This window comes from Saimiri boliviensis, chromosome 10 (genome assembly GCF_048565385.1).
Source record: "Saimiri boliviensis isolate mSaiBol1 chromosome 10, mSaiBol1.pri, whole genome shotgun sequence".
NCBI classification, from domain to species: domain Eukaryota; kingdom Metazoa; phylum Chordata; class Mammalia; order Primates; family Cebidae; genus Saimiri; species Saimiri boliviensis.
Window position 1 is genome coordinate 50372859 of NC_133458.1, and position 22432 is coordinate 50395290.

At 38.6% G+C, this 22432-nt stretch overlaps 1 protein-coding gene across 1 annotated transcript in view; it reads left to right on the forward strand.

Annotated features, from left to right (window-relative positions):
• NAMPT (nicotinamide phosphoribosyltransferase) overlaps positions 1-7044 on the forward strand; it is a 46418-nt gene extending 39374 nt beyond the window's left edge. The window contains exons 9-11 of the mRNA XM_010344323.3: positions 2196-2336; positions 3539-3673; positions 5781-7044. Of these exons, the coding sequence (XP_010342625.1) occupies positions 2196-2336; positions 3539-3673; positions 5781-5891 (387 nt within the window). The 3' untranslated portion in view covers positions 5892-7044. The remainder of the gene's footprint in view (positions 1-2195; positions 2337-3538; positions 3674-5780) is intronic.
• The last annotated feature ends 15388 nt before the right edge of the window (positions 7045-22432 follow it).

Consider the following 22432-nt stretch of genomic DNA (forward strand, 5'->3'; position numbering starts at 1 on the left):
ACCCTGTAGTTTAGCCTTGCTTACCCTGCAGGTGCTCAGAACACTTATTAGCCTACAGTTGAGCAGTCATCTAACACAAAACCTGTTTTACAGTAAAGTGTTGAGTATCTCACGTAATTTATTCGTGTTCCGTGGAATGCAAATTACTTTTGCACCATTATTAAGTCAAACCATTGTATGTCTGTAACCATCTATACTTGTAATTTCTTTACATTGGCGGTAGGTCAAAATATGGTCTTAGAAGCAGTAAAAAATTCATTGGCATTTTTGTTCTGTACATACACTAAATTAGATGCTGTAATTTTGACAGACTGAAAAAGCTGCTTTATTTGGAACAACTGCTTTGTCCTTGACTGTCAGCCTCACTCTTGGACTTTGCTACTGTGACATCCCATGAGGTTTACAGTATAACCCTGCTGTAGGTTTTGACTTTGCACTGTGTACCACAATGAAACTGCTTATTTAGGAAGATAAAAATCTCTTGGATTGGACCAAACAGAAAGTGTCTTTTTCTATTGTGTTTCAGTTACGGATTCTGGATATCATTGAAACCTGTATTGGAGTGATTTATTACAACATTAAAATAGTATTGTGTTCTCATAGTTGGCAAGAGGAAGCTTTCTTTGAAGTCTCACATGTATTAAATGCATTTCTTCCCAGACTCAAAATTCACTTTAACTCCAAATTGTCTAAATTTTAAAACTTTTGGTAAAGAAACTTGGCCTGAAGTACAGTGATACGATGTTAGATGTTGCTTTCTTATTTCCTCATTTTGTTTTTGCTTCTGAAGCATGTCTAAAATGAGGTGACAGGTCAGAAACTATTTTGTATTTTACCTTACCCTCCATCTACCTATTTCCCTTTCTTGTTCTACTCTAGGTATTTCTTCCCTAGTGAAATTTACTTTGTTCACAATTATTTAAATGAAAAACTTCAGCTCGGGCCTTGGGAACCTTTAGGTTCATGTACAATAAAGACATGAAACCAGATTTGTGTATATACTAAAGGAATCACTTTTAAATAAGTTTTGTATGTTTTTATCTTGATTCTTTTAGATTCATCGTGATTCAAATTAGGTGGTTGGCATTTAAAAAAGAAAGTTGCATTTCTAAATGTAGGTTTGTTTAAAAATAAAGTTTCTTCGAGTTTTTTTTTTTTTTTTCCTTTGCTGTGTGGAAAATAAGGGGAAAAAGTTGATTTGAGAGACTATTTGGTGAGAATGTGGTTAACATTGTGTTAATGATACACATAAGGCTGTTAAACTTAACAATTTTCTAATAACTTCTGAAAGTTTTGTTTAATAAAAACAGCCAGTCTTTCCAATTACTTCCTGTTTGACTGTTCTCATGAAATAAATGGTTACCATACTTCACTTGCCGCATTCTATCGTAAAAGTGATTGAATATACGTATTAAATCAGGCAGTAGATGCCAGGTAAATAACGACTTTGGTGAAAGAAATAGAAATGACATTGGTAAGAAACAAATTTTTAGTGTTCAAGTTTTATGTCCCTTCAAAGAACTCTTTTTGCTGCTGCCAGAACTGTTCATATAGGTCTCTCTAGCTGGTGTATAACAACTAATCATTCTCCCAAAAATTATACAGTAATAAATCTTAAACACCCAGAGCATCTGTCTGTAATTTTGTTTTTGGCACTGGAGCACCAGCCATAGTAAAATGACTCTACCAGTATATCAGCTGTTATATAGAAGTATTTTGTACTCTTTTGCCACCAATATCTTGACTCTTAGGTGTTCCATTATGTATTATGTGTAATTACATGATGTATTGTGACATTTTAATGATGGTTACAGTCATTCCTAGAGTTGAGTAGATTGGCTCCCATTGCTTGTGTTGCTGACATCTGGGCAATAACTCAAGGAGGTGAATGAGAGAAGTTGACTCAAATAATGTTTATAATATGTTTATAACTAGTTTTTTCTTAATTTCTCTCATTTCCTTCACTCCCCTAACCCTACCAGAACCACAGTGACAGCAATGCAGATTGAGGAACTATGAATGAAATTTTGGGAGGTGGGTGGGTTTTTAAAAACAAAATGCGGGCTATTGTTATCTATTGACTGTGTTATAAAACAGCTCTTGGATGCTTCATTCACCAATATTGTCCTTTGAAAATAATCTCCATTCTTTTCCAAATTACTTAGGTTTTGTTTGGTTTTGTTTTAATCTTCTAGATTGTAGAAGGCATGAAACTAAAAAAGTGGAGTATTGAAAATGTTTCCTTCGGTTCTGGTGGCGCTTTGCTACAGAAGTTAACAAGAGATCTCTTGAATTGTTCCTTCAAGTGTAGTTACGTTGTAACCAATGGCCTTGGGGTATGTCACCTTTTACTTCTGTGTTAGTACCTTCCTCATATTATCTAGGTAGAATACGTAATTTGACAAATTGTCAAAGATTGTTGTGGCCCTGGACTGTTAATATGTTGTTGAGTACTACTGACCTTAACTCAGAAACAAGGAAAGAAGGGCGATATTAGGTAATAAAAGACCTAAGGAGACAGAGATTTGGAAAAAGCAAGAACAGTAAGGAGAAAGATTATTTGAGATAATATAGGTCAGTCATTTTTCACTGCCTTCATTTTTACCTTTGAATCAAAAAGTAATATTTGAGTGGGAATGTCAGCTCACCTAGCCATCATATATTAAAGACAAGCAAGGATGTAATCACTGACCAGACTGTTTTAGGAAGGTGGAATATGTGGTTTGGATTGTTGTATCACAGTTGTTCCAGTAGCCACAGAACAGCTAGGCAACTGAACAACCACCCCCCTCACTTCTTTTTAATGTCTTGAGAGCTGGAGACTGTAGAGCAAGGGACCAGGACAGAAGGATGCTAAGAACTCCTGAGAACACCTGAGTTAATTCCCTGCTTTAGTCTTTCATCTTTCTTTGGAGAGTTCTGGGATTGACTCATTTGTTGCTGCTTCTTGCATTGCCACTTATTTCTGTTGTTTTTCTGCCTATCTTTCTGATGCAGAAAACTCTGCTCTCCTCAGGTTCTGTAAGTCTTTTGCTTCTGACAATAACAAGGTAACAGTGAAGTACCAAAAGAGGGGTACATTATGAAATAGGAAAGCCTTTACCTTACTAATACTCTTGTTGCCTCTCCCAAGATTATGTATTTTTGATGTAGTTGGTATATAGTTGGGCTTTTTTCAACAGCATGTACGTGCTATGCTTACTATCAGTTTGAAGGTAGTTTGTAATGTAAAAAGAGTTACCTTAAGGTTACATATTTGAATGCTCACAAGACTTCCTACAAATGGCATATTAGGTGTTCTTTAGTGGCAAAAAGGATATCCTAGATGTTAAACTTTTTATTACAAATCACTGTCCTTCAAAATAGGCTTAAGGTGTTAGGTTTCTAAAAGCCAGATGTGGGTTGGTTCAGTTGTACCTATTAAGTGCTTAAAACTTAAATGTAAATTATGTATATGCTTTTTTGTAAGGCAGTGTTGAGATATTTCTGATGATTAGTCTTCTGTTTATTTACCCAACTTTCTTAATTTGGATTTCAGATTAATGTCTTCAAGGACCCAGTTGCTGATCCCAACAAAAGGTCCAAAAAGGGCCGACTGTCTTTACATAGGACACCAGCAGGGAATTTTGTTACACTGGAGGAAGGAAAAGGAGACCTTGAGGAATATGGTCATGTACGTATCTGTGCTGACTGGTTTTTTAAACAATACTAGGTTGGCTCACCAAATTAATAAGAAAGGGGGCTGGGCATGGTGGCTCACGCCTGTGATCCCAGCACTTTGGGAAGCCAAGGCAGGCAGATCACAAGGTCAGGAGTTTGAGACCAGTCTGCCCAACATAGTAAAACCCCGTCTCTACTAAAAATACAAAAAATTAGCCTGGTATGGTGGTGTGCACCTGTAATCCCAGCTACTCGAGAGGCTGAGGCAAGAGAATCATGTAAACCCAGGAGACGGAGGTTGCAGTGAGCTAAGATTGCGCCATTGCACTTTAGCCTGGCCCAAAGTGCAAGACTTCGTCTTAAAAAAAAGAGAGAGAGAGAAAAGAGGTTTTTATATTTTTTTGTGGAAGATAAAGTGGTTTTATTATAAAATGTACAATTGCTGACCTGGCTTACCAAAATAAGGTACAAAACAAGTTTCTAGGTCATAAACATGGGGCCTGTGTAGACATAGGGAGAAATATTTCATAAGTATCGTGATTGATAGCAGGTTTATACATACTATCCAAAAGCAAACTATGTTATCTTAGTAGGGTGAAATGTGAAAACAAGGTGACTTGATCTGGATTACATAATAAATGGTGAAACCTTGATTTAACCAAGTTTTCTGATTTAAGTCAACCAAACTAGAAAAATCTACAGCATGCTAAAGTAGTTAATATGATCTTACGATCTTTAGCATACAAAAGTACATTCATGTTCATGAACTTGATCAAGTTGTAAAATATTTGGTTTTCAAGCCACTGGATTGAAAAGTTTCTTTTGACAGAAACTAAACATGAATACACTATTACTTCCTATTTTGATTCTTCATACTACATCACATTTACTGCTTATTACATGTTACTTTTATATTTTTTAAGGTTTTGAGCCAGAATTGAAATTACCGTTAATGAAAAATATATTTGTAAATCAAACTTTTAGAATTAGATTCCTTTATATAGACTGTTAGGCAATTCTTTGAGTAAGCGGCAATTCTTTGAGTAAGCTTTGTGTAACTTTTGTACCTACTAAGATTTTGGCAGATTCAGTTTATCCCAGATGAGCTGAAGTCACTTCAAACTAAAAGTAAAAACTTAAGTGTCATTTTTAAAAGACACTGATTTTAAGAGTATGTGAATGATACTAGAACATTTGAAATAGTGATCAATTTGTAATCATCTAGGCAATTTAAGAGTAGAAACTAGCATGCCCTTATATTTAAATTTATGAAAGAAAATGCTACAGCTAAAGCACTGTGGTTTGAAGCAGCACAGTAACAAAAGTATTAGATGATGCCATCTCCACCTCAGTCCGCAGACTACATGGAAAATTGAGATTACCTCTGTGGATTTTTCAGAGAGAAACCAGAAGCGGGTAATTCCTTAATGAGACAGGAGTGTCATTTACGAGACCCAAAGGCAGTTTAATTTCTTTCATCTGTCTTTGCTACTCTGGTATGGATGAGGAGGTAGATTACCTTTATCATTGACTTTTGGAGTATAAATGAAGTCTTTAACTCACTCACTATGCATTAGTCAAGCACTCAGTACCTGTTTGTTTCTTTTTGGGGACTGGTTTTTGGTTTTTTTTTTAAGACCCAAATTGAGTGACTAGCAAATTTATTAAACTTGCAGGTTGCTAAGTTTCATCAATGTTGAGTCTGTTGGCCAGGAACAAAGGAAGGTTTACCAGGCTGTTTTGCTGCACAGTCACAATGATTGTCAGTGACAGTCACACTTCTCCTAGGCACCCAAGCATCTTCCCTCCACTGAGGCAAAAAAAAGATAGGTCAGCCAGGTTTGGCTTTCCTTTAAGAAAACCAGTTTAAGAATGGAGTATTTATAGGTCATTTCTTTTCATAAAAGTTAAACATTTCTACATACCAAGCAACTCAGTGATATGCCATTTTAGATAGTACGTTGCTCCACTAGTGTTTTTTCTGCATCAAGTCAACTCATAATTTGAACACCATTGGCATCTCTGTGTATTTGACAGGTTTGTTAGTCTAATTCATCAAACCAGGATTCAGGTATTTTGCTTAATAATGTAATATAATCATGAAATTTCCATTTATGCAGGATCTTCTCCATACTGTCTTCAAGAATGGCAGGGTGACAAAAAGCTATTCATTTGATGAAGTAAGAAAAAATGCACAGCTGAATATTGAACTGGAAGCAGCACCTCATTAGTCTTTGTTTTATGACTGGGTGTGTGTTTTCGTGTGTGTGTGTGTGTGTGTGTGTGTGTGTGTGTGTAATACATAGTTTATTGTACAGATATATGGGTTTCTTTGTCTTATGGGTTTCTTTGTCTTCTGTGATACATTACAGCCAAATTATTTGTTGGTTTATGGACATACTGCCCTTTCATTTTTTTTTCCAGTGTTTAGGTGATCTCAAATTAGGAAATGCACTTAACCATGTAAAAGATTAGTGCTAAAGTAAGCTTTTTAGGGCCCTTTGCCAATAGGTAGTTATTCAATCTGGTATTGATCTTTTCGCAAATAACAGAAGTGAGAAACTTTTATATATTACTGATGATCCCATAAAACAGATTTGCATAAAATTATCATGATTGCTTTATGTTTATATTTAACTTGTATTTTTGTACAAACAAGATTGTGTAAGATATATTTAAAGTTTCAGTGATTTAACAGTCTTTCCAACTTTTCATGATTTTTATGAGCACAGACTTTCAAGAAAATACTTGAAAATAAATTACATTGCCTTTTGTCCATTAATCAGCAAATAAAACATGGCCTTAACAAAGTTGTTTGTGTTATTGTACGATTTAAAAATTATGTCAGGACATACATACCCAATAGAATTACTAACCTCACTGCCCCTTGTAGAATATGTATTAATTCATTCTACATTAAAGAAAATAATGGTTCTTACTGGAATGTCTAGGCACTGTACAGTTATTATATATCTTGGTCGTTGTATTGTACCAGTGAAATGCCAAATTTGAAAGGCCTGTACTGCAATTTTATATGTCAGAGATTGCCTGTGGCTCTATTATGCACCTCAAGATTTTAAGGAGATAATGTTTTTAGAGAGAATTTCTGCTTCCACTATAGAATATATGCCTAAATGTAAAATAATGACAAAAGGTGGAAGTAGTGTATTTTAAAGTAATTACACTTCTGAATTTATTTTTCATATTCTATAGTTGGTATGACTTAAATGAATTGCTGGAGTGGGTAGTGAGTATACTTATTTTAAATGTTTTGATTCTGTTATATTTTTTATTAAGTTTTTAAAAAATTAAATTGAATATTAAATTGTATGGACATCATTTATTAATTTTAAACAGAATCCGCTCAATAAATACTGAAGCACATTCTTAAATGAAGATAAATTCTCTCCAGTGAAAAGCATGACATGTGTTTCAATAGCAGAATCTTAACTAAAAGCAGAAAGCTGGCTAAATTCAAAAAGTGCTTAACATCAAAATATGCTGGAGTGATTAGCCACTAGATTCTGAATCAGACATCACATCTGACTGGAGGCCAGTTTCTTTCAAATGATTGTTTTATATATGTACATCTGTTTTTCTGAGGCAGTGGTAGGCCAGCTATGGCCCGAAGGCCAAATTTGGATTCCACTTTTTTTAAATGCATATTGTCTACGGTTGCTTTCCCACTACACCAGCCAAAGGTAAACAGCTGCAATAGAATCCAAAATGTTCATTATCTTCCCTTTACACAAAATCACACAAAAAGTTTCCTGATCTCTGTTCTAAGAAAAGGAGTGTGCCTTGCATTCAAAGGGAAATGTTGGTTTCTAGGGAAGGGAGGAAGCTAAATAATTACACGAAATTTTCCTCTTTTGTCCTTTATTTTTTCTCATTTAAGAATCTGATACTGGAAGACTGATTTAGAAAAGTTTTAACATGACATTAAATGTGAAATTTTAAAAATTGAAAAGCCATAAATGTTTTAAATAGTTACACGAGAAAATGTTTTATCACGAGAATAATATAATTAGAAGTGAGTTATCTTTATTAAATTTTTTTGTAAGTGGTATTAGAATATGTTTTCCAGATGATTGCCTAAACATTTAATGAGAGACTTACTTTTAGTAAGTCTTCTGTAATCCATGGTAGAAAATAATTTTTTTTTTTTTTTTTTTTTTTTTTTTTTTTTTTTTTTTTTTTTTTTGAGACGGAGTTTCGCTCTTGTTACCTAGGCTGGAGTGCAATGGCGCGATCTCGGCTCACCGCAACCTCCGCCCCCTGGGTTCAGGCAATTCTCCTGCCTCAGCCTCCGGAGTAGGTGGGATTACAGGCACACGCCACCATGCCCAGCTAATTTTTTGCACGTTTAGTAGAGACGGGGTTTCACCATGTTGACCAGGATGGTCTCGATCTCTTGACCTCGTGATCCACCCGCCTCAGCCTCCCAAAGTGCTGGGATTACAGGCTTGAGCCACCCGTGCCCGGCTTTAGAAAATAATTTTAAAATGATTCTTTAATGTATTTGAGTAAAGATGAGTAGTATTAAAAAGAACACACATTTCTTCACAAAACGTGCTAAGGGACGTGTAAAGAATCAAAAGAAGCTATTACCAATAATAGTTTTAATAATCATCCATAATTTTGTATTTAACCCGTTTAAACATTGAAATTATACTACAGACATTATTCTCTGCATTCTGTGAATTTCAGCAGCTTCAGAATTGAGTTTAATTTTGAAACTTGCAGTGAAAAAAAGCTATTCATTTGTTCACAACTATAAATCAGGAGATGGAGATTAATTCTGCTGGCTCTTAGTCACTTGGAACTGATTAATTCTGTCACTTCGCACTTGGTATTTGGCCATCTCCATTCTGAGCACCAAATGGTTAACATGAATGTCAAATAGAATTCTGCTGTATGTCACCCCTTAAATTAACCTAACCCTTCCAGACAAAAGCAAATAGTATTTATGGATTTAAGTCATTAGATTTTCAATTGACATTAATTAATCCCCCTTGATTCATTATATCATCAAGTATTTATATTTTAAATAGGAGGTAGGATTTCTGTGTTAAGACTTTGATTTGTACCCTATAATTAGAATTGGTTTTTTTTTTAGTATCCCTTATTTTCCCTTCTTAAATTGTTATCAAACAGTTTTTATAATGAAATCCATCTTGGAAAATTAGAAAAATGGCAAGGTATTTATTGTTCTGTTTGCCATAATTTAGAACTCACACTTAAGTATTTTGTAGTTTTACATTCCTTTTTAACTCACTCAGTGGAGAATGTCAGCTTTTCTCCCAAGTTGTATGTTAAGTCTATTCTAATATGTACTCAACATCAAGTTATAAACATCTAATAAACATGGAAATAAAGTTTAGCTCTATTAGTGAAGTGTTAAATTTGTGTGCTTCAAGTAATGCCAATTCCAGACCTACCTTTTTTAGGTATTCCTCCAGTTCAAAGAATTAGAAGATAAGAGAAGGGGAAGTGTCAAAGCTGACTCCTCTTTTCTGCTTTGTGCAACTATATGGACGACAGTGCCTCTTACTGAGGAAGAACACTGGAGGGACACCAGATTTGGGAGAAAAGAGCATGATTCCTATGTGAAGGCTTGAGATGCCTTTGAGACATCTAAATGTAGGTATTAAGTAGGTAGTTGATGATACAGGTTTACGGACAGAAGCGCCTCAAGGTATGACTGCTGTATACCTTGAACGATATACATCATTGGAAGCACAAGGTCATTGGAAGCACACAGTAAAGGATACTTTTATAGGAAAAGTATAGAGCAGGAGTTGACAAACGGAGGCCATGGATCAAATCCAGCCCACCATCAGTTTTTGTAAATAGTTTTATTGGAACATAGCCACGCCCATTTAGTTAAAATTGGGCTATTTTTATGCCACGGTGGCAACACTGATTAGTTGCAACAGAGAAATTATGACTGCAAAAACTAATTTACTGTGAGGCCCTTTACAGGAAGTGTGCTGATCTCTGCTACAGAGTATAAAGAGAATCTAGGGCTAAACCGTAAGTAACTCTAGAAGGTTAAGTGACAGAACGTGAGCAGACCAAGAAGAATGACAAGCATAGCTAAAGAGATGAAAGTTCCAACCAGAAGGAGTAGTCACAAGAGCCAAAGGAAACATTTTTCAGCTTAGGTGTTGAATGCTGCTGAGAGACCAAATAGGATGAAGTATTTAAAACAGCTACTGGATTTAGCCACCTGAAAGTAATTAGTACCTTAGACACGTTCCCTTCCAGCTGGTAGAAGAGGCTGATTTCTGAAAGAAGCTCCCCTGTATACCTCTTGGAATGTGGGACGTGAAAAGGGAGAAGAGAATGAGGCAATAGTACTTTCTCCTGGTTGTATCCTTATCTCTGAAAAAGGTCCAGGAAAGAGGGAGGAGTTGAAAATAAAAGCAAAGAGAGTGATGATTTGGGGTTCTAGAGAAGGTGGCGAAAGATAGGATCCAAAGCACTGGTAGGTATTGGCCTTAAGTGGTAGGGGTGCCTTCTATTCAAGAAGAAAGGAGAAGATGGGAGCCGGTGTGTGCTTTGGTTTCCTCTGAAGTCAGAGACCAGATCCCACTTGTAGGTGGTTTATTACACAGTCATGAATGTTGAAGCACCATGCTTCATGGTTAGCAGCAGAACTCGGTTAGGAACAGTTACCCTGACCTGCTTCATGTATTTTTTTTTAAATTCTGTAATTGGCTACTGAGCTGTTACTTCTTTGACATAAACTAGGGAACACATTTTGTAATTTTTATAAAGATGGATTCACGACCCTGCTTACAAACTCTAGAATTGGCTACACGTTTTAATTCTGATGCGGTCCTTCAGAATTAAAGACTAGCTGGAGGAGTTCTTCCAGGTCTCTGAGCCCCTCACTTTCTAGCCCTTCCTCTTCAGCTAACAAACGTGTTCCTTTTTCTCACACCCCTTTTAAAGAACTTCCTTGATAACACCAGCTCTAGCCTCCCTTCTCTCATTTACATCAGACTTCTCTCCATTTACTGCCTCACCTCCCATTCAGTCATCTCCCATCTGGTTCTCAGCCCTTATTCGACAAAACAGTGACCTCCTAATTGCCAAATGAATAAATTTAGTTATTGTATTATCTGAGGGCTCTCCTGCATTTGCCACTACTACTAAATCATTTCTTCTTCTATGATGTTTCTGGGTCTTCTGATCCCTGTGACTGTCCCTTCTCTTTCTTAGTCTTCACACACTTTTAAATGTTGGCACATCCCATTTATCTCCATGTTCATCTTGGCTGATGTCAGGCATTCATGTGGTCTGAGCTATGAACTATCTTACTACAGCCTCCATGCATTTATGTCTCCAGCCCAGACCGAAATCATTCTACCTGTCAGTAATACATTTCCATTCAGATGCAACAAGTCCAAGCTTATATTCCCCCAGAACTTACCGTATTTATTTTGAGTCTGATTTATTTTGATTTTGGCCAATTTGGCAGCTAAGCCAGCCCCCAACATGAAACTTCCCTCTCCGTTACCCTGCGCATTTAATCAGCCACATAATCCTATTGATTTACCTACTAAATACCATAATCTGTATCTTCTCTCCAACTCTTTTATTTCAGGCTCTCAAATTTCTTCCTGAAGTGCAGGCCGAGCATCCCAGATCCAAAATCTGAAATGCTCCAAAACATGGAATTAAGTCTGGAATGCCTACGTGACACTCAAAGGAAATGTCCTTTGAAGCCTTTTGGAGTTCAGATTTTCAAATTAGGTATGCTCAGCCAGTAAGTAAATGCAAATATTCCAAAATCTGAAATCCAAAACACTTCTGGTCTCAAGCATTTCAGAAAGGGATACTTAACTTGTAATACAGAAATTATCCAGTTAGTTTTTCTAACTCCAATCCAGCCTCCCTCCACTCTGCTACCAGAGTATTCTAACACAATCAGAGTGAGAGTCCCCTGCTGAAAGCACCTCAGTGTTCCTTTAGCCTGCAGGATGCTCAGAATCCAGCCTGACCCTCCCTGATCGGGCCTGTGCTGCGTGTATGTCCAGTATCATGTCCACTCCTCATTTCCTGTCCAGCATCACTGACTTGCTTTACCTTAAGACGCACACATGCACACGCGCTCTACACCATTTTCTACATTTCTCTGCCTCTGTGTATTCTGACCCCTCAGCCAGGAATGCCTTCCTTGTAGGTGGTACTTATTTTAGGTGACATTGCCTTAAGGTGGACTTATTTTAGGTGATAACACCTCCAAGAGACCGTGAACAACTCGCCTGCCATCCCCACTTCACATGCCCTTCCTCTGGCTTCTGTAGGTGCTGAATATATTTCTAAATTAGCATTTAAAATCCATAGGTCAGTGTCCCATATGAGACATTCATCTATATCTCCATCAGCACATAGTAGACATTGAAATGTCTGCCGAGTAAATTAATGTCCTTAAGATAAACACTTTTAAGGTGTTTTGATAACTTCTCTGTAATACTAGTATCCTGAACATTAGTGTTTTTTAAAAATGAAACATTTTTGACATTTTTAATTTTTTAAAAAAGGTGGATGACTTTTTTTAAGTATATTCACATATTACTATCTTTTTAAATTCTTAAATTCATGAAGTATAGTTTAGGTGTTTCATCAAAACATATATTAGAAAGCTATGGTATAAAGAAATTATTTGCCTCAGGTTAACTTGTATGTAGTTCAGTAGTTCATAACTTTTCTTGGGTTTTAGGTTTCTGAGAATTTGATGAGAGCTATGGACTCTCCTATTAGAAAAATTCTCACTTGTGAATAAGCAAATTTGCATAAAATTTGAGGAGGTTCATTTCACAGGCACCACATTGAGAACTCTAAGTTAATTACAGAACAGAGACTAGATTTCAGGGCTGTTTCTAGCAAATGTTCCTCCCTCTGTTTGAACTTCTAGTAGTGCTCTTAGTAATTTTAAGGTTTTAATTACCTTAAATTGTTTTTGGAACAATTTTAAGGTTTTAATTACCTTAAATTGTTTTTGGAACAAGTCAACATAAATATAATTTTAATTCCACTCAAAGATTCTACAGACTTCACTGATGCAGATTCCAAAATTAGTAGCTATTTTAAATGCCTTTTTTGGGTAGGTGGAGAAACAAGCTTAGGAAGTGAAATTAAGAAATCTGGCCATATGATGAGAGAAGATGAACAAGAAAACCCAGGAATCTTCTGTACAAACTAGCAACACCAAGCTTTGGACAAAAACTTTCTCTGTATTTTTATAACTAGAAGATTCTCTTTCTTAAAACTAGAAAATTCTGTTTCCAGAAATATAAACAGGCTAGGTCAAATCCAGATGAAAATAGGACCCCAAGAGGTAACCAAGCATTGAAGGTGCTTTTGCCCTAGAGTATTTACTAAACCTGGGGACTATGAGCTTCACTTTTTAGTGCCTGAAAGGACATGATAAACAGAAATCAAAGACCCTCCTGCCATAAAGCAGGTCTCCAAAGGGCTCCACTTCAGGATGAGGATGAATCAGTGGTGCTCTATCCCCACACCCCTAAGGAACTCCAAGAAAAGTTGCTTTAGCTTGAGCAAACCAAGAAAAATGTAAGAAATTTGCAAGCTGGCCATTGCAGTCCAAATTCACCTCCCCTATATATTACAGAAACCTTAAACTGTAAACTTAGACTGGACTGGCAGAGTCCAGAGTTCCCTAACTGCATGACAGAAGAAAATGCAAATTCTCCCTGAAGGGATGCTTTCATCCTACACCTCAAAGAATTCCCAATAATGTTCTAAGGAAAATGAAGAGTTTACAAAATAACTAATCACATAGGCAACAAGACACCATGAATGAGGATGGCAGAAAAATCATTCACAAAGGGTTCAGATACTGAAATTATGAAACATTAAATCATTGTGCTTAATATATATATTTTTAAGTGAGGACAGGTGCTGTGGATCTTAACACTTTGGGTGGCCTGTAATCTTAACACTTTAGGAGGCCGAGGCGGGAGGATCACTTGAGGTCAGGAGTTCAAGGCCAACCTGCTAACATGGTGAGACCCTGACTCTACTAAAAATATAAAAATTAGCCAGATGTGGTAGTGCACATCTGTAATCCCAGCTACTCGAGAGGCTGAGGCAGGAGAGTCACTTGAACCTAGGAGGCAGAGGTTGCAATGAACCGAGATTGCACCATTGCACTTCAGCCTGGGGAACACAGTGAGACACTGCCTCAAAAAAAAAAAAAAAAAGAAAAATGAAATGTACACTTAAATATCTATCTGCAGCTAAGAGGAAAAATTTTTAAAGGCCTTACAAATTTGCTACAGGAATTAACAGAACTTGTGAAAATAAAAAATTCAGTAACTGAACTTAACAACCAGATTAGACAGCTATAAAGGGCACCAATGACCTGAAAGGCAGGTCAGAAGAAATTCAGAATGCAACACAAAGCAAATGGAATGAAAGTTAAGCAACATGAAACCGCGAGAAGGCCTCATATGTCAAATCAGAGCAATGGAAGAAGAGGAAAGAGAACATGGAGTAGAGGCTATTATTTTAAGAGAGAAGGGTTATGGATTTACCTGAACTGATGAGAAGCAACAATCTAAAGATTAAAGCTCAGTGAATCCCAAGCAAGATAAATTAAGTCCAGACACATTAGAGTGAAATGGCAAATCACAAGTAACAAAGTATCCTAAAAGCAGCCAGAGATGGGGGAAAAAAAGACTAATCTAAGGAAGGAGACTGACTGCTCAACTCTCAACAGCAACAGCTGGAGCCAGAAGACAGCGCAATGTCCCAAAAAGAAATAACTGCCAGCAGGGAAGCCTGTTTCCCTAAAACTCATGAACAGGATGAATAAAGACACTTTCAGATCACCTCAACCTGAAAGTTGGACACTAGCATGCAGTCACTAAAGGGAGGTCTAAAGGATGAAGAAATAAAGAGCAAAGTATTAAGTAGGTATGAGCAAGCTAAAACATTGTGAAATAATGTCTTAGGGATTCAAATTAAACAACATTTAAAATATACAAGGATAGCATTTATTAGAAGCAGGGTAAATTGAATTAAAAGTGTTCTGAGACATGAACTGTCAGGAGGAAGTTAAGGTGATTAATTTTACTCTATGGCACTAGTAGACATAGTTTGAAAGTAACATACTGCATTTCTAACAGGAAAAGGTGGTGGGATGGTTAAAATACTTGATAATAAAATGAGAGACAAAAAAACAGTTGGGACAAATACCAAAAAAATATAATGATACACAAATTCTGTATACCTAATGTAAATGATCCATATATCACACACAAAATCAGTTAAAAAAATTTTTTTAATTTATTTGCTGCTTACAAGAGACACATCTAAACCAAGATGCAGAAAGGCTGGAAATATTTTTAAATGAGCAATTTACTAGAAATAATTGCTTCCATTTTCCTTTCAGTCAGATGACTTGTTAGCTCAGGGTTTCTGACCAGGGCTGGCCGAAACAACGCATTGTGTCACTGGGCTCCAGAGCAGTGTGCCAACAACGTGTGGCACTCTAAAGGGACAGAGCATTCCAGCACCGTGCTGTGGCTTTATTTACCAAGCTTTTGGGATAATATGTGCCTTGGGCAAAGAGCTCCCTGTCTGCCCTCAGATGATAATGCTGCACAGGATGTCACATTTAGAACTATCAGAGAACTGTTCAGTGCAGGGAAAGATACATTCTGAGAAATAGCACCTGCTGTGGAGTGTTCCAGTTTTTATATTTTTCACACCCATTCTCTGAATCTTTTATCAGGGTTTAGGTGCTTTATCTTTTGTATCAATAAGTAGAGGGAGGAGGGGGGATCACAATTACCTGTGGGGCTTTTCTGAACCACATACACTTACTCCTGAAAATCAGATAGACACCAGGATATATGACTGTGCAAAGGACCCGTGTAGTTCAGATAAACCACTAGAGAATTTTTAAACACATATCATCTCCAATAGACAACCACTGCTGTATATAAACCACTACCCAAATATGGATACAAGACTTCATCCCTAAGTGCTTTCTAAACCGTATGACCAGCGTTCTAAACTTCATTAGCAGTGTTCGCCCTTCTGCTTAGCAAGGCACAATGGATGGCCAAGAATGGCTCTGTGAGGTTTATACAACTTGTCAACACCCTAGCCTGCCTGGGGAAGGAAAGGTCTCTGTATTTTTCCTACAGGAGCAAAAAGGAGAATGACTTCGCCCTGGGAAAAGGACACATGTGTAAATCATTTCCAGGCTCTGCAGTTCATTAACCTGTCCAAACACTTTACAATATGCGTGTATTTTATTATCAAAAAATGACACCAAGCATTTTCTATAAACAAAACCACAAATTTCGTCTTGCAAGTCAGACATTGGGGTGTCCAGGACTCCCGGAAATGAGGGGGGGTTTCCAATCCTGGAGTGAGCAAGGAGAGCTTTCTGCTATTGAGGACCACTGGCCCATTGAAAAAACAGAGAGCCCCAGAACCAAAAAGCAATTGAATTTAGCATTTGTGTGTGAACATGTGTATGTATATGTATGACTGTGCATGTATGGGTGTATCCATAGGTGTGTATGTAGAAGAGAGAGAAATGCCTCATTCTTTCTCAACTAGTTTTTAAACTAGGAGCAGAGAATAAAACAATGATATATAGCACAAATAGTTTAAAAGTATATTGTAATTCCATATTATGCCCAAGGACACTTAAAATCTTTTCTTTTTTCTTTTTTGAGATGGAATCTCTCTCCATTGCCCAGGCTGGAGTACAGTGGTGCCATCTCGGCTCACTGCAACCTCCACCTCCTGGGTTCCAGCTATTCTCCTGCCTCAGCCTCCCAAGGTAGCTGGGATTACAAGCACATGCCACCACTCCAGGCTAATTTTTGTATTTTTAGTAGAGACGGAGTTTCACCATGTTGGCCACGCTGGTCTCAAACTCCTGACCTCAGGTGATGCACCTGTCTTGGCTCCCCAAAGTGCTGGGATTACAGGCGTGAGCCACTGCACCTGACCTAAAACCTTGATAGGCAAAAATTTTAATGCACTGGATAAAATTATTTATTTGGCAGGCCCTTATTGCTTTCTACCACTAAACACTGTGAGGGCAGGAAGAATGACTGACCTATTCAACTGTGTATTCCCAGGGCCTGAGCATAGGCCTGGGCCATGGTGGACACTCAGCAGTTATGTGTTGAGCAGAGGAAGTTTCATAAACCTACAGGTCTCCCTTCTACCTCTTGCCACCCCCACTGTCAAGCTACATATCATTCTCCACCCACTTCTACACCATACCTCCACCTCCTTATTACATGGAGCCAAATGCTGGTGTTTTTATGGCCAAAAGTGATCACTGGGAACTGACCAATGATTCAAGCAGCTCTCAGTCATTTGTACCTTGTGAGGAATTCTGGACTCACATTTCCATCTGCTTTACCCAGAAGAGGTCCAAATAAATTATTCCCCTGACAGGCCTTCAAAACTGCTACAAGCAGCAAGAAGCTGTCTTCGGGAATTTACCATTTAGAAGACCTGAATTTCAAGCATTTAGAACTCCCTCAACAAAAGCTCTCATCCTCCAGACCACAAATTTTGTTTGTTTTGACTTTTTTGACCACAAACCTCAGTAAGAAACACAGTTCACATTGCAACCCGGGACACACACACATACACACACGTATATCAGTGACACTCCTTGTGCCATGCAATCTGCTATTCCTAGATCTGTGCAGTTCTGTTCTACCTATTCTATTTTTTTCTTAATGCTGGTTTCAACTCACAAAATTGCTTGCTTGAATCACTAATGGTTATGACCAGCAGTCCAAAAACCCTGACCTAAATTGATCTAGTATAGCATCACCCACCTGGTCTCATATTCACAAGATCATAGCTCTTCAGGAAACCCCAAGTCAAGCTAGTGCCTAAGCTAAACTTAGGGGCTCCAGCTACTACCAGATGAGCTTCAGAAAGAGGTGAATAAACTGACTTGCTCTCTGTGCCATTTCCTAGGTAAGGAAAAATAGATTAGAAGGAAAAGAAATTATACGGGCCAACCATGTTCTAGGTGGGCATGCGAGGTCTTTTTATGAATGGCCTCCCTTAATCCCCTCAACAACTACCTATGGTAAGCATCATCCCCAAGCTGCAGATGAAAAAAAGAATGAACACAGATGTAAAGGAGCATGCCCAAGGCCACATGGCTAGTAAGGAATAAAAATGTCCATCAGGGATGTCCAACTCCATAGACCCACCACTCTCCTCCTCCTGACTGTCACACCAACTATGTGGGAAAGAGTGCTTCCCTCTGGACTCTCCTTGTGTCTATCCACCTTTAGCATCTCACTCCAGATCTGGTTTTCTTGTCACTTCCTCCAAGAAGGTCCCTCCAAGCCATGTTTTTCAACCTCTAGATATGCAGGTAACACTATTTTTCCCACGAGGTTTTGCAGCGTTTGGTCATTGTGTGTGCAGCATGCCCACAGTATTAAGCGCGCATGAGTGTGTGTGTGTGTGTGTGTGAGAATATATATGTGTCTATTGCCCTTCTGTTGCCAAAATCACACGCAGGCTTTCAGTAAATAGGCACCTGCAGTTCTGGGGGCTGTACATCAGGCTTCATGATTCCCTTTTCTGATGCCTCATCTGACCCAACCACGGGAGAATGACTAGCTAGAGCATGTTCAGCTATTTTTAGTTTTCTCAGTTACTGACCTAGACTGTTCACTGAGGAGGCAGAAGGAATTGGGAAGGAAGAGTTGTATCAGCCCCATCCAAACCACTTCTAGCCAGCTGACAGCCTGCAGCTTTGGGGCAAGGGCTGGAAATTAAAAACCATGTGGGCAGAGCTTTCCAGGTGGGGAAATAAAGAGCGAACAGCTACCCCCACCAGCAATGGAGCTTGCCACCTTGGCCATCGGAGGCTGTGGGAGAGAAGAGAGCAGAGAACATAAAGGGGGAGGTAGGGGCACCTGGGCAAGTCTGCAGCCAACTCATAAGAGCAAAACCAGCTATGAGGCACAAAAAGAACCAGAGACTGCCTCCCTCCTTGACCCTCCTATTTGACCTTTGGGTGAAGGTTTTCTGCTATATGTACATAGTACCACAGCAAACTGGGAGGGACTTGCTTAGGCCATGCGCTAGAAGTCCAATACTCACAGCCCGGGAAAGAAGGCAGCCTAATAGACGTAAGACAGACTCCTTTAGCTGGAGTGTGTTGGAACACTGTAAGTCATAAATGCCCAGGTACTAAATCAGCATTCATCCTGACCCAATCTCACTTTTAAAGATTTTCCTGTATTGATTGACTTACGATAAGTAGAAAAATTGTAGATATGTAGAGATAAATGAATATATATGGATAGGTAGAATTTTCTAGAGAGATGTATGAAGAGATTACTCGACATTTTCCATCTGAAAGACTCACAGTAATCTTTTAGTTCCTCTATTTGTAGGGATTCACACCGTTCTTAAAATAGCTCTAGCCAAAAAGAGCAAATTTTGAGTTTTCAAACAAACAATACTTTGCCTCAATTTAAGAAGACTAAAAGGAATGAGTTTCTCTGGCTTTCTCTGTTTTTTCAGAGTAATATTGTTGCAGGTAGTTAGGCATGAGTAGGGCGGGAGAGGGCTCTTCCCCACCCACTGGGAATGTGGGCAATGCTTCAGAAGTAAGAGCATTGCCTCTCTAAGAGTGATAAATTGGCAACCACACCAGGAAGAGACCATTTCCTGATGGTCCACACCTGTTGCACTAAAGTGCTAATTGAATGCAGATTCCAGGGAGATGCAACTTCCTGGGCATGTGCCTTAAGAGACAAGATGGCAGAGTATGACCTTCTGGGTACACTCTGTCCGAAAAGGGAAGCAAGCCTCCGATGGACATGCGTACAACTTCCTAAACACATTGCATGTGCTCACCTCCCAAGGGTAGGGAGGGCACTGCACATGCAGGAAGCCTACCCCAAGGGAAGAACTATGGGAAAGGGGCCAGCCTGTAAAGTCCTAAGATCAAGGTTAAACACTGCCTTTGACCTTCACATGCCCACATGCATTTCTTCCAAGTGTACTTTCCTCTCTTTCCTGTTCTAAAACCTTTTTAAATACATTTCCACTCCTGCTCTGAAACTTGCCTCGGTCTCTTTTTCTGCTTCATACCCCTCAGCTTAATTCTTTCCTCTAAGGAAGCAAGAACTGACGTTTCTGCAGACCCATACAGATTCACTGCCGGTAACTCGGGTATCTTCCACTGGTAACATATTGGGTGCCGTGAGACTCAGCTAACTGCCATCCCTAACAAGATGAGGGGAAAATTTTCTCCCTTTCATTGCATCTTTTTTGCTGAGTAAACGGTCTCTGTCTTCCTGGAGACCTTCCTGCAATCTAGAGTGTGTTGATTGTGTCCTTGTTTTTTAATATGTTCCTTGGACCTCTATATTTTCTGCAAGTGGTAATTAAATTTAGGGGCTTGGTCAAATTCAGGTTTAATATTTTTGGTGATACTTTTTTGTTGGAGCATTTGTGTACTTCCATAAAGAGATGCGTGATGTCTATTTCTTTAACAGCAGGAGACATTTGCGATCTTTGCCTAGATCATTAATTCTGTTGGGGTTCAAAAATGGTGATATTCAGCAACAGATCAAGACTCCGTCTCAAAAAAAAATGGTGATATTCAAATTCCATTATTCTTCTATCATTCATTATCTGGGATACATCCATAAAAGAATCATTCTTTCATCAATGATGTGACTTCCTCTAGGTACATATAATATAGGAAAAGCACAATAAATGCCTGACTTTTTGCATTTACTGCTTTTCAAAACGATGAGCTGGTTCTCTAGAACCCTCCAAAGGTAACCAGTGAGGTGTATTTATTCTTTGTTTTTGTTTTAGGATCATCATTATGAACTCAAGGATTTTTAGTAGATGCTGCTGACGTCCTAGGCTCACCTCAGATTTCATCTCAGTGAAAGTGCTGGACAGTAACAATGCATATGGGCAGCTTCTCCTATCACCCTCCTTTTGCTGCTTTGAGGGCTTTCTCCAAAGCTGTAGGAACTTGCTGAGCCCGCCTGTTGGGAGCCCAGAAATGACAGAGATTCAATGTGTCAAAAGACAACCTTTAACCATGAGGTGTGGCTTCACCTTCCCATGGCAGGACAATTTTCAGAGACATGCTACATCATTTAGGGAGGTCTCTCAAGTCCCTGATGCACATTTTCCCACTCTTCCTTCCCTGTCTTGCTTTCGCTGTCTAATGTGTTGTTTCTTGGGATCGCCTTTTAAGTAAACCACCCGCATTCAATTCATTGTCTCATGGTCTTCTTTTGGGATACACCCAAATTAGGATACATTTAACTATGTTTGATGACTTTTGATCTATTGCAATTATTACCCTTATCCACTTGAATCATCCCATCTTTTGTCAGTTGGAGTGCATTCAGCTGGCTTCTAAGTCCTTTTGACATGACACTGCTTAGCTTTGATAATTTTCTTTTTTCTGGTATTACAAGATGTTTCAGTCTCATTTTGTATATTTCCTTTCTCAAACTCGTGATCAACTATTTCTCCAAGAACCCTTTGTTTTTATTTCTTGATGTGGGAAATAGCATTTAGAGACACAATCTTGGCAGTAAGGCTGTTTTATTGCTACTGGATTGATCATTGTTTCTATGTCTTTTCAGGAGACAAATTAGAACTTTTCTGTTTCTTTGCATGTCTTGTAACTTTTTGTTGAAAAAACATGTGTTGAAAAAAAATACGTGGCAAATATGAAAATCAGATTCCCCACATCAAGCACATTTTTTTCTTTTTTTGAGATGGAGTCTTGCTCTGTCACCAGACTGGAGTGCAGTGGCACAATCTTGGTTCACTACAGCCTCCACCTCCCAGGTTCAAGCGATTCTCCTGCCTCAGCCTCCTGAGTAGGTGGGAGGACTACGGGCATGCATCATGAGGCCAACCTAATTTTTTTTGTATTTTTAGTAGAGACAGGCTTTACCATGTTGAAACCCTCCTCACCTCGTGATCTGCCTGCCTCAGCCTCCCAAAGTGCTGGGATTACAGGCGTGAGCCACCACACCTGGCCCAAGCATTTTTTCTTTTGTTGCTGTCTATTCTTATTTCTGCTGCTGCGTACTTATTTAGTGACTTCTGGACTAATTCTGTAAAATCTGTATTCTTTGTCATGTGTGGCCCCCGAAGTGTCTGCTTGTTTCACTTACTGGTCAGCTAATGACTGGACAGAAATGTATTCCTGCCTGAACTAATTAACCTCTTAACCTTTGCTGAGAACTCTGTGTGTCTGGGCATACGTTCAGTGCTCCAGCGGACATTTTGCAACATTGCCTTAGCCTTCATTCCTGCCCGTGCGAAGCCTCGGGGTCACCTAGAGCCTTCTCTCTTTCTTTCCTGGGCCTATATACAGACCTGCACAAGCACGTGGCCTTCTAGACTCCATGGAATATGTTGAAGTTTTGCAAAGATCTAGTCCCAATTTTCAAAGGCTCATGCCCCAGTTTTTTCTTCTTAGTCACCCTCTTCTTAGTTCCAACTGAATGCTGTCTTGGGCAGCTGCATTGTTCAACAATTGTTGTTGATCATTTTTCAACAGATCTCCTGAAGCCAGGGTTGTTCACACAGCATAAGCTTTCTCTCAGGTCACATAAGGAATGATCTGAGAGTGAATCTTTCCAGAGAGTTTTCAGACAGGTCAAATAGTGACAGTTCTCCAGGAATAAGTTTTTTGGGAGCTCCAAACCTGTTTTGCCTCCTCCAGTGC